Source organism: Denticeps clupeoides, chromosome 5, assembly GCF_900700375.1.
Source record: "Denticeps clupeoides chromosome 5, fDenClu1.1, whole genome shotgun sequence".
Classification (NCBI taxonomy): domain Eukaryota; kingdom Metazoa; phylum Chordata; class Actinopteri; order Clupeiformes; family Denticipitidae; genus Denticeps; species Denticeps clupeoides.
Window position 1 is genome coordinate 5,308,432 of NC_041711.1, and position 18,525 is coordinate 5,326,956.

At 43.7% G+C, this 18,525-nt stretch overlaps 1 protein-coding gene across 1 annotated transcript; it reads left to right on the forward strand.

Annotated features, from left to right (window-relative positions):
- The first annotated feature begins 475 nt into the window (after positions 1 to 475).
- On the forward strand, positions 476 to 14,736 carry LOC114790784 (myocardin). Its single transcript, XM_028981117.1, has 15 exons — positions 476 to 770; positions 1,424 to 1,591; positions 4,080 to 4,136; positions 4,227 to 4,282; positions 4,399 to 4,471; positions 4,909 to 5,034; positions 6,659 to 6,852; positions 6,961 to 7,101; positions 7,222 to 7,526; positions 9,832 to 9,976; positions 10,058 to 10,492; positions 10,757 to 10,858; positions 11,016 to 11,153; positions 11,693 to 11,747; positions 11,854 to 14,736. The coding sequence occupies exons 2-15, from the start codon at positions 1,537 to 1,539 to the stop codon at positions 12,267 to 12,269; spliced, it is 2,298 nt and encodes a 765-aa protein (XP_028836950.1). The 5' UTR covers positions 476 to 770; positions 1,424 to 1,536; the 3' UTR covers positions 12,270 to 14,736.
- The last annotated feature ends 3,789 nt before the right edge of the window (positions 14,737 to 18,525 follow it).

Consider the following 18,525-nt stretch of genomic DNA (forward strand, 5'->3'; position numbering starts at 1 on the left):
TGAGATTCTGATGCAGGGTGGTCCAGTTATTGGGCCGATATTTATTTTACGCCACAAACGGTGGGTAGTAGCCTAGTGGGTAAGACGCTCGCCTGTGAACCAGAAGACCCAGGTTCAAATCCCACTTACTACCATTGTGTCCCTGAGTAAGACACTTATCCCCGAGTGTCTCCAGGGGGGACTGTCCCTGTAACTACTGATTGTAAGTCGCTCTGGATAAGGGCGTCTGGTAAATGCTGTAAATGTAAATATACGGTGCGATGTGAGCTTATAGCTGGCTTACGTTACCCCGGAACTCTAGATGTCCTTTATTGAAAAACCATCTGTTCGGCGTGGAGAGAAAAGTTTGATTGCTGACCGTAATGTGTATTGTTTCAGTGGGCTTGTCTGGCCTGTGGGGTGTCGGGGTGTGCCTGCAGGGGGCGGGGGGCAGGGAACTCGCCGCTGCACAGTTGGCATGACCCTGGACCCAGTGGGGTATAGAGCCTGGAGAGAGAGCGGCAGGGGACAGAAGGAGGGAGAGGGTGAAGCTTGTGTGAAGGTGCAGGGGAAGGAACTCTGGACCCTCCTCTCCCCAGATTCATCAGAGAAGGGGAACACTTCTGCGGGGGGAGAAGAGAAGTCAACGACAAGAGCTACCATGAGATCAGAGCACGGCTGAATGCTGTTTAATGAAGCTCTTCCTCTGTGGAATACCTCTTTCTCCAACTTTGAAGCCCAGCCTCGACTCTTCAACTCGGTATTCCTGCCTCGAGGGACCTCGGCTTTCTGTAAGTATTCTCACAAACTCTCCGGCTCCGCCGATGCCTGGCCGAGTGTGCGAATGTCACACCGCAGAGACGTCCCCTGGTACTCTGGATGACAGGTTCTGGTAGCAGCTTCTGCGATCAGCTTTTAAATCACAGTGATTCTGGGATGAAGGTTAGCTGTGACACGGTGAATGGCAGCACATCGCACGGCACCACAATAAAGCCCCAGCGAATCGTGTCGTTTCCCTGGAAACTGGGTTCTCTCGGCAAACACTTTTAACCAGGGCCAACCAGCGCTCTCTCACGCTTCTGAGATACTTGTATTAGCGAGCGTCTCTGCCCTGCCGAATAAAGTTTTTCTTGTTTTGAATGTGACATGCCGGGGCGACCGCAGCCTCTGTTTCTGTCAGTCACCCTCCCCAGCGCGTCTCCGTCTCCATCACCCTCCGTCCGTCCCTCGTTCGAGGCTCTGTCAGCATTATATCCTGAATCCTATGTTGGTGCATGTCTGAACATCTCACATTATTTCAGAGAAAAACGGTGTCATGGAAAACTGGAAAAATGTTTATTTATGATGCTTGGTTTTACGAGGCAGCGCGGCCAAGCTCTTCTGCAGCAGTGTAACATGTCGAGCGTCCTGTACCATGTTTTTTTTTTTTTTTTTTGCTCCTCAGGACGACAGAAACACAAGTGTCCATTCCTCCTGATTTCCATCCTGTCTGGGCTGACAGGCTCCCCTTTTTCTGCCCTTCTGTCTTCTTCCTCTCTTCCACGCGCTCCTGTCATCATGACCTTGCTCGCCTCAGAGAGGTCACTTCTGATCCGCAACAAATTCCGGTCAGGTAAGCCCGTGAGGAGGGATATTTCGTCCGGGGAAGCCCTAGCTTGTTTGGCGGCCATTTTGGATCAGGCTCGGGAGTTTAGCTAGCCTGTTACACTAGTCCTCTGAACCAGCTGATTTTCATTTATTTTTACAATTACAATGTTCGATGTTGCTGATATTGGATCGCTATTTGATTATTAGAGTGTGATACTTCTAAGTTGTCTCCTCACAAAAAGGACTGTCATCAAGAGAGTGCATGTGCATCGTCGGGGGTGTAAATGTTCACCCCACTTAGCCCGGAATGAAACCTGAATCAGGACTCAGGGATCCCACAAACACTGCTTATTTACAGGACCCCAAGTAACGTGGCACAAAAATTACTTTAGCACGGCACAGTAATCATAAAAATCTTTTTTTCTGTTATGTGCAGTCATTGTGGACTGCACATTCTGGGATAATAGTCTTGTGTTAATATTCTCTTTATTTATGGGTTTCGTTAAAAATGATGCATGTTGTTTAGAATATATTGTTTGAAATATTCTTTAAATCTCATTGTACATGATACTGTACATAGTGACATTCTATTCTATTCTAATATATAATATCATATATTATGTGTTTATTGATAACAAAATGGTATAAAAGCTACAAATGTTTTGAACTTTAAGTTGCATTATATTGTGAAGTATTATTGGTTTTATTATGTTTATGTGAGAATGTGCTCTTAATGATGTGTATATATAGGCGTGTCTGTGCCTATGTGTCGATAAAAGTGAGATTGTGTGTCTGCGTCCAGAAGTGCATTAATATTAGCAGCATTTTTCTTTCCATTATGTGTGTGAGTGACATTGTGGCGGTGTCCCCTCACGCTGAAGGGCGTGTGGGCTTTAAACAGATTGGCTCTGTGGGCCACCCTACGTGCTGGAAGCACGTCAAGCCCAGCGTCCCCGCGTTGGGCGTCTCTAAAGACAAGCCTGGCTGCGCGCTCAAACAAACAACCAACTGGGCATCTTGGCACATTTTTACCCATTTACCCGTACCTATGCAGCCAAAGGCCTGGCCACACATGTGACCTTTCATGCTCTTGGTCAATAAAAATAATTAGCCAAACATGCAAGACCAGGGGTTTGATAAATGGCTGTGAACCATCGCGGACGTGGCCGCCCAGCCTTTTTCATCACTGTTTCATTCGTGACATTTGAAAACTTTGATTTATTTCGGCCCCTGGTGAGTTTTAGCACAATGAGGACAATATTAAACAAGCCAGTATAATTCAGGATGAAGATAATTATTTTGGAAGATATTTAATTTACATCGAAAGGCAGGATAGGAAACGCATTTATGATGCCAGTTGTTCTCTTTTGAAGGATGTAGGTTTCAGCCAAATGAATCATATTATGCCGGAGCTGGCATTGTCTGATTGAGAATTTTTATATTGTAGTCTCTAATTAACTTCTGGTCAGAGTGTGATTTTATGGCTTTGATCCTTTTATTTGGAGCTGCATTCTTCATGCTTATTGTGAGATTACAGAACAAATGGAAACTGTACAGCCTGAATACTTCCCATTAAATCCATCCGGAGATGTTTGAGAGAGATAAGAATACAACTTCTGCCAGTTTCATCTGCTCTATTGAACATCTTCAATGAATAATTAGACTTTAAAACGTTTTTTTCTTCTTCTTCTTTTTAGCTATAATTGCTATAGTGTGGTGTGACCCAATGACATCAATAGATACTATAGCTTGACGGGGTTTTCTAAAAGATTTTTTATTTGCACATGATGTTATGGCATTCAGCTAATTCTCTACCAACCCATTTTATGAGCTTTTATAATCTATCTCTTAATCTAATTCTAAATAATATCTTACTACATTGGCCTCTCCTGCATCTTGATTCATTGATCTCTCAGTCAGACAGTGTCTAGTGGTCAGAAGAACGTTTGTAAGTCTGCAAGCTTGCTGCTGTTGGTGCAAGAGATCCTCTTTTATCAGTGGTAGATGGCCGGATAGACGCAACCGGAGGAAGAATTTACTTAGCAGGCATGAGCGAGCGGGGTGAAGAGGGGTAGAGCAGGGAGGGTGCAGGGATGAGAGAGAGAGGGACAGCTGGACGGGGGATGGGACGACCGAAATAGAAATACTGATGGATAAATAGTTACACTCCTCTCTTCCTTCTCCCCCCCCTATTTACCGCCCCTCAGATCTCAGCACTCAGCATGCTGGGTAAAGTCACCGTACCTCATAACCTGTGCTGCTCCTCCACCCAAACTGACCTGGCCTGGTGTGTGTGTGCCAGTGTCCAAAGCTGTGAATACGCACACGTGTGTGTGTGTGTGTGTGTTAATATGAACACATTAATTTATCTTGAGAGTAGTCTGATCCATGAAAACTCTATACTACACCCCCCCCCGGATGATTGTGGTGTATCAAGCTACACTTCTGGTCGACTTTTGACAGCCATCCTCCATGTTGTTCATGAACATTTTCCATTTTTTTTTACTTTTCAGTGCTGCAGTTGAGAATCCAGAACCGCAGACAACAGAATGAGATCAACGCTGACTCCGGTACATGCGGCGACTCCTTCCGCTTTCTGATCAGTTTATTGTGTCTCCAGTAGCATTTGTGTGACATTCAAATGGGTGTTCATTCTTTAGGATCAAAAAGCTCTTGCCTTCCTAAGCCAGGGGAGAAAGAACAAAGTGAAGGCGTGGTGAGTGCTGCAAACATCCGACTGACAAACTGTTGACTGCCACTCGCCTGTTTGTTAAGTGAGAAACAAAAGACTTGTTGCTTGTGTATGTTTGATCTGCTGCTGTTCTGATGCAGCTGCAGCGCCAAACAGACGATGGAGCCAATCAGAAGTTGCCCCCTAGTGGTCACACCGCCGAAAGTGCACCGGGTGAGGAGCTGAACCAGAGAGCAAATACCATTCAGTTCACTTTAGATTACACATATCACATGTCTCAGCCTATTATTGTGATTAGTTGTGTGCCTAGAATATCTTATTCCCTTTTTTTGGTCTTCAGTGTGTTGAATAGACCTTTCATTAGTATGCTGCTTCCTTCTGCTGCTCCCCATAGCGGATCAGTTGGTCTGGCTGGCCGCACAATTGATCTGGCAAAAGTTTTACACCGGATGCCCTTCCTCAGTTAACCCTCCCCATTTACCCATGCTGAGGACTGGCATCCAGAAACATATTGTCCAGTGGCTGGGTTAAGCAGGTCATTCGTATATATAATCCTAAACTTGCAATCAACTGTCCTTTCCAGCCAAGAGAGATCTAACTTTCTTTCTCTTTTCCCATTTCCCATCTCCTTCTGGTTCTCTTCTTTACAGAGAGGACTGCTGGGGGTGCTCTAAGGCATAAGAAAGTAAGACTTGTAGAGAACCTGGGTGAGAAGCTTCCGCATCGCCCCAGGCCCTTGGAGCTCCTTCACAAAAATATTTTGCCACTGGAGAACTGTAAGTGGCCTTCACATATGTGCCTAGATACAGTCCTTCCTCCATATACAATACACACAGCACTGTCCAGAACTGAGCAGCACACTTTAATACACCTTACTATTATTATAATTACCACGATAATACTCTTTCATTAGATTCATGACTGAATTGCCCTTAAATGAGACCAAAAACCCCCTGCCAGGGACTCTATTGTAGTGCTATAAGGGTAAATAATTACACAGTTGGCTCCCAAACTTGTCCTTAGGGACATGTATTCATCTACCGTCACGTCTGAACCAAGAAATCAGTGTTCCCAGGTGCGCTGTGAGCTGTAACATGAACATATGGACTGGCTGAGTCTCTCGGAGGAATATCGCCACTTCCTGGAATCCCACCAGTGTAATATCATCCAGTATACTTTTATTAGTATTACATCTCCACTGTACCTAACCCTATTTCACACCTGAGGTGGCAGTGGTGTCATGTCGGGACCACCGCACAGCGCTGTATACCTGGGGGCGTTCAATGCGCAACAGGAGCAGCAGCATCGGAATAAAATTTGTTCAATTTATGCTATGATGTGTAGCAGGTATTAAGTTATATTGCTCTTATTTGAAAACCCATGGGTTGTGAACGTGTAAAATATAACATGTTCTGTAAATTCTTCAATAAACTACATATGAATCAAAATAAAGATATTGTATTATTACAATATTAAATAATATAAACATGAAATAATATTGTCATTAAAGAATAACACTGAAACTTTGTAAGGGTTTAACAATCAAAACAGGATGTGCTTCTCCAACCTTTTCATGTTTGGTGAGATTCAACAAACAATGAAGATGGAATAGCTGCCACAGGAACAGAAATAAATTGTCCAGAAGTGCTGTTGTTATATAATATTTTTGAATAACTGTAACAAAAAATTTGATTCAATATTTTGTTCCAACTCCTGCAAGAGATACAGGAGCATTAGAACTGACACAGACTACACAACAGCTTCTACCCTGTTGCCATCAGGGCACATAATGTCATTTAATCCATCTTTGAACCTCCAACTCAATTTCTTTTCCATTTGCAATAAGGTATTTTTTCATGTGTGATGAGGTTTTGAAGCTTTGAGGCTTTAATTAGAATTTTACATTTTGTATAATATTCTGTATTATATTTCTATTATATTTTGAATTACATTAGTATATATCTTCTTTTAAGCTATCTTTTTTTACACACAGTATTTAAGATACCTCTCCGGCTCAGGGACTACGCCTAATTTTGTTGTACTTGTTACAATGACAATAAAGATTCTGATTCCGATTCAAATTGATTGGCTTGAAGTGAAAAGCAATGTTTGGAGTAATGATGAAAGGCATTTGTAAATTATAATAATCATATCAGCAGTAATAAACTCAACACATCCTGAAATTAATAAACCATTTACTGCTCAGGAGAGAAAATCAAATGCATGAATTGTCAGATCTTGCACACTTTATATGAAACGCTATTTAATGTAAACCTTTGCCTTTTACTATGTAAATGATGTCCTCCTGACAGTCCTTGAACTGTCAGCCACAGAACCGCCTACCGCACCTGCTAGGACAAAGTAAAGCCGCAGTCTCCTTTTTCTCTCTCTCTCCTTCAGCTTCTGTCACCTTCCCCTTGGCTTCTGATGTCTTCGAAGATGACATCTCCTGCTCTTCATCCTCGTCTCCTGACCAACTTGGGATGCACCAATCACCTAGTACTTCTTCGTCTCCAGGGCTGGCTGGCGACCAATCACTGAGTGATTTGTCACCTGTGTCCACGTCCCCAAACCACAGCCCCAAAAGCATCCAGGTATGGGGCTTGTTTACCATGATGCCCAGATGAAGTGTGTTTGGGGAATATTTAGTGTAATTGCTATGAGCTTTATGAGTTCACCACTTTTATTTATGGAACATGTAGAGTAGCTTGGCGTTGCTCCCAGCAACTGAGAGCATCAGCCAACCAGTGACCATGACTGTGGCTGAGTCGAACTCCATGGCAACGACCGGGAGATCAAAGGGAATGTATATGACCACTCAGACCACTCCACTGCTGCCTAAGGTACTCTGAACACACACACACACACCCACACCCACACCCACACACATATATATATATACTGTACATTCAAATCCTTAACCCTGCATCTTTATATTCTCTCTTTCCCATTACCTCTATCAGACAGCTCAGCACACCTCTTCTCCTTCTGATGTGGCTCTGGGTTCCTCCGTCACTTCATCACAACTTCCTCGGCCGCGAAAGCTGAGGGATTCCAAGCCTAAAATGAGGAAACTGAAATACCACCAGTACATTCCCCCTGACCAACGTGGTGGTGCAGGGGGCGGGTCTGGGAATGCATCATCCCAGAAGAATCCCACCTCCAGCAACCCCACGGACCCTGCTTACTCTCGCCTCCTGCAGCAACAGCAGGTCTTCCTACAGCTTCAAATCCTCAACCAGCAGCAGCAGCTCACCGTGGCAACCAGGTAACTGTTACATAAGTGGCCATTAGTATGTGCTCTTTATACTCCTTACTGGGGGTGAATTCAAACTGAATTAAACCTGCCGACCCACCGATAACTGAAGCCATCACTGCTCCATCCTGCTGGTAAATCCTGAAATATCCATGACGATCACACTTGTGATGGGACTGAATCTGTAATGGGTTAATGTCAGGAATTCCCATCAACTCCAAGCACTGAACCTCATTCCACCTCCTAAAAAGTACAATTATCCAGAACTGAGTTAGATATACAGTACAGGCCAAAAGTTTGGACACACCTTTATATTCAATGTGTTTTCTTTATTTTCATGACCATTTATATTGGTAGATTCTCACTGAATGCATCAAAACTGTGAATGAACGCATGTGGAGTTATGTACTTAACAAAAAAAGGTGAAACAACTGATATATTCTAGTTTCTTATATTCTAGTTTCTTCAAAATAGCCACCCTTTGCTCTGATTACTGCTTTGCACACTCTTGGCATTCTCTCGATGAGCTTCAAGAGGTCGTCACCTGAACTGGTTTCCACTTCATCAGGGTTAATTAGTGGAATTCCTTGCTTTATCAATGGGGTTGGGACCATCAGTTGTGTTGTGCAGAGGTCAGGTTACTACAAAGCCGACAGCCCTATTGGACAACTGTTAAAATTCATATTATGGCAAGAACCAATCAGCTAACTAAAGAAAATTGAGTGGGCATCGCTACTTTAAGAAATGAAGGTCAGTCAGTCTGGAAATTGCAAAAATTTTATTGTGTCCCCAAGTGCAGTCGCAAAAACCTTCAAGTGCTACAACGAAGTGCCACACATGAGGACCAACCAAGGAAAGGAAGACCTCTGCTTCTGAAGACAAATTTATCCAAGTTCCCTGCCTCAGAAATCGCAAGTTATCAGCAGCTCAGATCAGAGACCAGATAAATGCCCCACAGAGTTCTAGCAGCAGACCCATCTCTAGAACAACTATTAAGAGGAGGCTGCACGAATCAGGCCTTCGTGGTCAAATAGCTGCCATGAAACCACTGCTAAGGAGAGGCAACAAGCAGGAGAGATTTGTTTGGGTCAAGAAACACAAGGAATGGACATTTGACCCATGGAAATCTGTGCTTTGGTCTGATGAGTCCAAATATGAGATCTTTGGTTCCAACTGCCGTGTCTTTGAGAGACGCAGAAAAGGTGAATGAATGGATTCCACATGCCTGGTTTCCACTGTGAAGCATGGAGGAGGAGGTGTGATGGTGTGGGGGTGTTTTGCTGGTGACACTGTTGGGGATTTATTAAAAATTGAAGGCACACTGAACCAGCATGGTTACCACAGCATCCTGCAGCGAAATGCCATCCCATCCAGTTTGCGTTTAGTTGGACGATCACTTATTTTTCAACAGGACAATGACCACAAACACACCTCCAGGCTGTGTAAGGGCTATCTGACCAAGAAGGAGAGTGATGGAGTGCTGCAGCAGATGACCTGGCCTCCACAGTCACCGGACCTGAACCCAATCAAGATGGTTTGGGGTGAGCTGGACCTCAGAGTGAAGGCAAAGGGGCAGACAAGTGCTAAACACCTCTGGGAACTCCTTCAAGACTGTTGGAAAAGCATTTCAGGTGACAACCTCTTGAAGCTCATCGAGAGAATGCCAAGAGTGTGCAAAGCAGTAATCAGAGCAAAGGGTGGCTATTTTGAAGAAACTAGAATATAAAACGTGTTTTCAGTTATTTTCAGTACATAACTCCATGTGTTCATTCATAGTTTTGATGCCTTCAGTGAGAATCTGCCAACGTAAATGGTCATGAAAATAAAGAAAACACATTGAATGAGAAGGTGTGTCCAAACTTTTGGCCTGTACTGTAGATGTTAAAATTCTATCAAACTAACATGTTTCTTTAGAAAATAGATGCTGTTTTTAAAACTTGTTTAGAACAACCAAATAAGTCATTTTTTTGCAAATACAATGTCTGTCACAATGTGTCACCAGAAATTGGACTGCATAAAGTAATTTAAAGTATTAGTGTTCAGGGAAGGGGAAGAAATTGACTATAGGTGAAGACTTGAGGATGGAGTTGATGAAGATTCTTTAACTTTATGAAAATTTCAACTTCAGGGGTTTTAGTTGTCTTAAAATACAGAACACATTAATTTGAATTCAAATTAAATACAGCATCGGTAAATTGCCCATTCAGCTATTTTCAAAGCAACAAATGCAAAATTTTATAAAGAAACTTTGGAATAGGCAAAAAAAATCATGTTCAGTTTTGTTGACACCCGTCTTCAATCATTTTGTGTGTGTCAGTGGTGATAAACAACTGGTGAGGTTCACCGGAGCCACCACCCAGAGCTGCCCTCAGTCTGTACCCACAGCACCAAACCCCACCCCTCCAGAAACAAGTCCTATCCAGAAGCCCGAGCTCCTCCCTCCAAACTTAGATGACCTAACAGTAAGATGCATCTGTAATAGAGAAGGAAAACCAGTTTCATTTTTACCCCAGTGCCCCTCTCACTTCCTGCTTCTCCCCCAGGTGTCAGAGCTGCGTAAGCAGCTACGTAAACGTGGCCTTCACGTGTCCGGCACCAAACCTGCCCTGTTGGAGCGCCTGCGTCCCTTCCAGCTTCCCCGCCCTTGCCTCACCCCCACACCCCTTTGCCAGCTTGGTGCCACCCTGGACCCACACCCTACCAGCCTTCCTGTGAAGCCCACCACAGACCCTCCAACCAACCCTGGTCACAAATACATACCAGCATCAGGCGTTGCGCGCGACAAGCCCAATATGAGCTTCCTCAACCCTTCCACGCCCCCCTCAGGCTCCAGCCCTGGCCTTCTGGCCTCCTCTCCGCTGTCTGCTGGCACTCCGTGGAGGTCCGAGCAGGCAGCAGAGGAGCTGAGTGTTGAGTTGGAGATGAGGGAGCGAATAAGGAGCCGGCCCCGAGACAGGCGGCACGAAACAGGCAGCGAGGTGAGGGAAGGGGACTTAGATGACAATTAACTTGACTTTTGCGTATCCCTCTTGGCTGCAGAAGACACTGACAAGCGAGGTGCATTTCGCGCACTCCATTTAGAATGTGAACTGCTCGTTATAAAAATAAAACGAATACGTTGACTAGTATAACTACAGTTCTTTAAAGCTTTTTGCCAATTTATCTTCTCTCACCTCGTCCTCAACATTGATCCAAATTACATACGGATAAGTGACAAGAACACGTTTCTTCTCCCTTTTCAGTGTGGAGGACTTTCCCTACATCCCTTCCTGCAACAGGATCCAGGATTCGCCCAAGGAAAAGAGGATGGGGCAGATGGACAGGACACACAGGTCTTCACTCAGGTACTTGACCCTGTGACCATGTCATTTAGAACACGGTTGGAAGTTTTCTGATTGATGAGCTTTGTACGGGAACTAGAAGCAAGAATAGACCAATTTAAAGTGTTTGTCGCTTTTCAGGAAGACTAACCTCTCCTCTGCTTAACAAACCCATTCTTAGGTGTTCTGCTGCCAGCCGCGCGATATGATTGTTCAGGACTTCGAACTGCCTATGCAAATCACTGCCAGTCCCGTGCAGGCCCAGCCTGGTGCTCGCAGTCTGGAGGAGGAGCTGCAGGAAGCCATCCAGAGAGTTCAGGTCTGTCAGCCTGTGTGTTGTAGATCAACATGCATTGTTCCACAGAGTTATGGAAATGTTTTTCATAACTCAGTGGTATGGTGGTAGTGGTGGCCTAGTGGGTAAGGAAGTGGACCCGTAATTGGAAGGTTGCCAAGGTGCCACCAAGCAAAGAACTGTGCCCATACACATTTTACATTTACATTTACAGCATTTATCAGATGCCCTTACCCAGAATGACTAACAATCAGTATTTACAGGAACAGTCCCCCCCCTGGAGCAATATTAGGGTTAGTGTCTTGCTCAGGGACTCAATGGTAGTAAGTCAGATTTGAACATGGGTCTTCTGGTTCATAGGCGAGTGTGTTAACCACTAGGCTACTACCACCCTACCACACTGCTCATTGGGTGCCTTTCATGGCTGCCCACTGCTGCGATGAGTTAAATGCAGAGGACACGTTTTGTTGTGTCACTGTGTGCTGAGCTGCAGTGTTTCACAATGACAATCACTTCACTCAAACAATTCAAATCATTTAAATGATTTTTCTCCTGACTCATAGATGGATCCAAATCAGTCCATAGAAGACATTTTGGAGGAAACCATTGCTTGCACAGGTAGGTGAAACATGAATTTTTTTTCAAGAATATTAAAGCAAGTGTGTAAAATGAAAACGAAATGTTTCACTGTCCTGCTATTTACGCAATCATTGTGCTCTTTCAGACAAGATTTCCTCTGAGCCGGAAACCCAGTCCACTGCCACTGTGTCCTCCAGCTGTTCCCCATCCCCACAAACCGACCAGTCACAGCCCTCCCAGCATGCCGCTAAGGAGGAAGAATTCCTTTCGTCGCCTCTCTGCTCCTCCCTCCTCCTAGAGCTCCCTCCTTCCCCATCCACCTCTGTGCCCATGACACCTGTACCCCCTCCTCCTCCCATCTGCACCACCCCACCCCCGATCACCAGGTCCAGGAAGAGACGCCACATTGCCACCATTGACCCTGCTGAATGGCTGGAGTCTCTGACCTCGGGCTTCCAGCCTTTGACCCCTCCAGCTGCTCCATTTTTTGAGACCGATTTCGGCCTTGATTCAGATCTGAATGTCAACCGTGTTTTGGATCTGATGATAGCACAGTGGTGAGGAGCGAGCAGCTGTGGGCATTTCTCTATGTATGTATGTATGTGTGTGTGTGTCTGTTGGAATGGCACCTTTCTTTCAGAAGAAGCCATCATCAAATGTTCTTGTCTGTCTTGTGTCTGTCCATCCACCCATCCCTCCATTCAATACTTCCCACTGATGTGACCAAAGAGACTGGCAGCAGGCCTGTGTTCCACGCAATGTCGAGAAACAGACACTGCTGAGAGAGATTTATGGAAAGAGGGAGGCGTTTTTTTTTTTTTTTTTTTTACAAAATCATGTCCAAAATATTTCAACTCACCTATCACATGCCTAGAACGTACACACATACCAAACTTGAAAAGTTCATATTCTAATCTAGAACAAGGAACATGTGCTGGATTGGTGGTTGCCAAAGTGCCAGACGAACAGTCGGCAGGAGGCAGGAGTGTGTGCCAGCAAATGCTTTATGCGCACTGTGTGTTCTGACAGGGAAGTATAAGTGGCTTTTGTGTGTGTGTGTGTGTGTGTGCTGCACTGGTCTGCTTTTGTGTGTGTGTGTGCTAATGTTTCTCTGTTTGTTCAAACATGCACCCTTATCACCAAGCACCTGCATTTTATTCACTCACTGAAACAAGGAGTTCATGTAAATTTCTTATGTTCACCGTATGCAATGGAAATGTTGGATTTTTCGTGTTTGTATGGTCTTAGCAGACGGTCAGGCACTAAGTGATTTATGCAGAGCACCCTGGCTCCAAGCCTGGACTCCGGCTGGACCCAGGGACAGAAGCCTAGCTTTCCAAAGGAGCATACCGCATTTTGACCAGCGGTGTGCTGAACTGTACAGGCAGACATGCTATACTACAGAACAACACTGCACTGGAGACTGCCAGTAGCAGGAACCGCAAGGCATCAGCTTGAGCTCGGTGAGATGACATGGCTTTAATCAAACTGAATGGCCTCGCCGCGAACCGTAAAACCATTAACTAGTTCCCTCATAAATTTCCCCTTAAGTGCTGACTGAAGCAAGGGTCGAGGGCAACGTATGGTCCAGTAATGATATAACACAACTGACCTTGTCCTTATTTGAGTTATTCTTTTTGCCTTTTTGAATGCTTTGTAATGGGACTACACACAAGACGATACACTTCTAATTAAATGCCCCTTATGAACGTGGGACAATGACAACGCCACATGTGAATATGTGAAGGACATATGCCAGTAGAAGTTATCAGGAAAGAAGGTTGTCCTTGTCATGGTCAAGTGATAACTTGTGTCACATCTGGATAAGCCCTACCTTCGTAACAAGATCCAGCATTGGATGGACAATGAATCTGATAATCAGAAGTTTTGTCTGCATTTAGAATGCAGCGAGGCACTGGAGAATCTGTGTGTCTCTGCTTTGAAACATGAAAAGTTTTCACTGTTGAATTTGATTTGTTCATTGTTATATTTATTGAGTAATTAATGTTAAATCTGTATTGTACACATTTGCTAAAATTAAAGTCTTAATTGATTTTCCCTTCACTTTCCTCATATTTCTAACACTTTCCAAAGAGGATTTGCATACAGACACATGCCTGTAGAGCTAGATATATATATATATATATACACACACACACACACACACACACTACACTGATTTGAGTAAAATATGGCAAATTGATTAAAATTGGGGATTTCTTGTGGTCTGTAGAACATGCAGTATGTATATACACACCTTTGATTTATCCTGTTGTATAATGGTGGATTTAGTGAAATAAAATACATTTAGACTGCTTTTGCTTAAACAGGGCATATCAATACTGAAATGTCACCTCCTAATTTGAACATTTCTGATTACAGATTACATTAATATTCATTGAAATCACCAAATAATAATTAAATCTTAATTAATGTTCATCTCATGTTTCTTGATTGGGGGCATAATGCATATTTAAGATTGTATACCAAAGCTGTTTATGAGTGCAGCTGACATCCAATTAATCAATCATTAAAGTAAAGTAAAGTAAATATACAGATATAGTGACAGTAATCAACACATCAGGTCAAGCAATTGCAGTTTTAAGACATCTGGACAACCATGTACAACCTTTTAGACCCTTGTTCTAGTGCACAAAAATTCAGGACTCAGATCCTGAGCCCACATTGCTTTTTACTTGTTTTTTTTCATACATGCTGTTAAAAATCAGAGACACCGGTAGCCCTCAGTAGTTGTGACCTGTAAGTCTCCTTACCTTTATGTGATTTGTCTGATATTCTCATGATGTGACATGTAACCATGTAAATATATTTTTGTTTATTTGCTAGTTACATTGTATTTCTGTTTGTATTCTAACCAACCACTCGTTCACTCATTCAACCCTTGTAACAATCAGTAATAATGAAGTAAAGCAGCAATAACTGCCCCAAGTTGCTGTAGTTCTGTGCCACACATTGTTGCATTGTTGTAAAGGTATGCTGTTGTAAAAATAAAGAAATAAGAAAACGATGAATTCTGGAAAGGGGATCTTTTAAAAAAAAAAAGATGCCGGACTGGTGCATTTTCTCAGGGTCACTTCTCTGGACTACATGTGTGAGCTGCATGTAATGAATCCTGTGCTCACGCAGATCAAGCTCTTCACAAGTGTTTCAGCAGAGACCAACTCATTCACCCAGAATTTCATGGGAATTCAAAGTGAAAAAAGGCACGAGGAGGACTGTATTTGGATGCTGCCTGCAGGAGAGTGTTGAGACATGTTGCTGCTATGGACTGTGCAGGACTGTGGTATTTTCCCTGCCCCTTGCAGGTTGTCTGTTGCCATGGGAAGGCAAATTGTAGGAAGCGTAATGGGATCTGAAATGTTATGGAACCGTTACATTTAAAAAAGCTAATCCCACTATCCTGCGGTCCAGTAGATTATTCTCATGCCCAATTATTGCTCTGCCGTTTCAGTACAAAATTTGGTCTCTGTGTCTCGGTTTATTATGCTGGTGAGTACAATAGATGTTATTTTGGACTTCTGAAGTCTATAAAAACAGAGTAATGATAAAGAAAAAAAGTGTTCTTTACTGAACTAACAAAAATCCATTGTTCACATACAAGTAATCAATAAACAAGGTTTGGGGGTAACAAGCATTATGTAGTTTAATTACAAAAATAATTGTAATCTGATACATTACTGTAGGACATGTGTAATTTAAAGACTCATGTTTACAAAGCCCTGCTGATGTATTCAGATCCTGTATCCTGCCGCCGAAAGCCACCACTGATGGGTTACTGAAGAGTAGTTCAAGACTGAGGTCCCTGCTGTCAGTTAGCAGTGCAGTAGTCAGTGGGACAGTGCTTGGCCTAGTGGTCAAGGAATCAGACTCATAATTGGATGGTTGCTGGTTCGAATCATGAACTGCCAAGGTGCTACTGAGGTGCCACTGAGCCAAGCACCGTCCCCACACACTGCTCTCTGGGCGCCTTTCATGGCTGCCCACTGCTCGCCAAGGGTGATGGGTTAAATACAGAGGACACATTTTCACAGTAGTTCCTTTTTACCAGGTCAATATGGTAGCATCATATCGTATAAATCACATGCTTGTTAAGTCAAAAGCATGGTGAAAATAAAGAAGCATTTGTAGAGACTGCAGGTGAACTCTTTACTGGCTTTTAAAATAAAACGGAGATGATGGATGCTATTAAGGACATGCATTTATCTTGGAGCAGAGTTACATGTTGATGGAGCAACTGAAAAAAGACTGTCACTTATGAGTGCTTCTCTCCAGTTTTGATCAGTTGACTGATCTGAAGAATGCTGCACAGCGTTGTATGTTTATCAGAATGGTTTTTGGAGATATGAGTGCCGAAGAAGAGCTGCTGATCATTTTACGATTAAAATAACACACCAGGGGTGAAGATAATTTCCACAGTTTCATGGAATTTGTTATTAAGAGCCAGTTGCCCCTTTGAATTTCCACAACACCTGTGGTGCTCCAGCAATGGTTGGCGGCACTAGTGGGTTCATTGCATTGTGCAAAAAAAAAAAAAAAAAAAGGGAAACTACCTTTATTATCATTGCATAATTCACCAGCAACCAATGTTGAACACGAAAGAAATGATGGAGATTGTGTTATTTCCTGTGCCAGTTACCTGTGTTTCCCGTTTGGTCAGGGCCGGCCCATGGCAGACAGGCAGGCAGGCAGAGGTGCCGTGGCACAAGTTGAGGGTCAGGTGAGGGTCGGGGGAAACCATGGGGAACAACCGGCTGGAGCCTCAGGCTGGAGTCACTGGCCGAGTCATGGGTGGGCTGGAGAAGGGGGAGGAGTGGCAGATAAAACAGGCTGTGGAGGACCTGACAAGGTGGCTGATAGAGATTCCTCCAGGATCCCAGGAACAAAGTCCCAAGCCTCCTCCCACCTCAGAATGTCCTCCTTCTCAAGCAGCTTCAGGATGGTGATGCGCATGTTTGCTGCCTGGCCGCATTTCAGGATTGGCTGTAGTAGTGGAGAACGCAGCCTGGTGGCTCTTCCTCCTTGTCGGCCCCACTGGAGAAGGGCAAGCGCTGCACTCACCTCTCAGCATGGGGACACAGGTTGAGTAGGGCGCGTGGGTGGTTACAGCTAGGGAGATGCGAGGAGGAGCGCTGCATACTTTCCTTTGGAGCACGACAATTTGCTCTGCCAACAAAGTGGCACCACGCTGGTCTCCACTGGGAGACCAGTTGGTCCTCTGGTGGGAGGAGCTGAAAAGTAAACTCAGCTTTTTACAAGGCAGTTTTAGAAACAACGACAGAGACCTAAACCAACCAAGTCTTTAAATACACTGAGAAGGTGCAGGATAATGCAGGGGCTGATTGGGGCTGAAGGTGCGGGTAATTGGTAGCTGGGACAGGATCCCGGTGCAGGCAGACAGGACCGACACGGTGAGGGCGTGACGGAGGGTGAGGGCGGACAGGACTGGTGAACTGGGGGCGTGACATTTGCAGCCGAGGGGAATATCAGCAGTACTGCTCTGAGAACGCTGCAGTCAAGCCCAAATTGAGAAACTGTGTTCGACTGTACCTCTAAAGAGAGCCAGTGTACCACAATTGGAGAATGAAGGACGTAGGGACTCTCTGGGCAAGTTGATTTATTTAAGCTTGTTGGTATTTTTTAATTTTTAAGAAATGCTATTTATGTGTTTAAAGAAATGAGCATTTTCAGCATACAAAGTCAGATGAAAATGGAGAGATGAATGTTACAACTAATTGAGCAGCATTTATGGTACGTTTAATTGCCTAAACTCCAGTTGTTGCTTGCTGTTTAGTATAAAAATTGTTTGCATGTAATGCCGTCTTACTAGAGACCTTTCTTACCAGAGAAAGGCAGGGATCAGAGCAGCCTAACTGGAATAAATGCTCTATCTTTAGGCCATTGTTCTCAATAAAAGAGACAATTATTGAAGTCACTTGTCAGTCATTTGTTGAACTTATTTGTCCCTCTTTTGTGTTTTACATATTTCACACAAACAGAAACTAGCCTGGATTAATTTCATAAGGCTGAAGCGGAAGGATTGCTTCGAAGGATCTACATTCCAGACAATGTCAATACTTCAGAAATCCACAGGAAACAGACCCGGTACTGTTCACGCCACACAGAGGGAACAAATATATTACAATGTGCATATAGGTCATCAATCAGATGCTGAGAAAGGTGAAATTTGCAATAAATCGAAATTGCTCATGGCAGCTTGGAATGAACAATGAAATGATGGCCTGTCTCTGTAAGCAAAATATTACAGATACTGAGTTTGTCATTTAAAATGTTTTATAAATGATATATTGTGAAAACCCAATCAGAACATACACTGTGTAATGTAGTGGCATCATCAAGATCCTCACAGTTGTTCTTGTTTGAACATTTTATACCAATTCTCATTTACCCTGAACTTACTTCAGTGCATTTCACTGCATGTTGTAATGGTACAACTATGCATGTGAAGAATACAGTCTTGAATCTTGAATCTCTAACAAGTGTGTAAAATAAGCTGTTTACTACTCAGAAGTCTTGTCACATACCTGACTAGTGTATTTATTCATGCTGCATTTGTAAATTGTAGATTAATGATGAGGAGCTGTCTACGGTGCTGGTTCCTGGAGCGTCCCAGCACAGAACATTTCTATCAAGCTGCTGTTCTCTGTCATCATTTATAGCTATTGAAGTGAAAGTGAAGTGATTGTCATTGTTATACACTGAAGCACAGCACACGGTGGCACAGCGAAATGTGTCCTCTGCTTTTAACCATTTTAAGTGAGTGAAGTGATTGTCACTT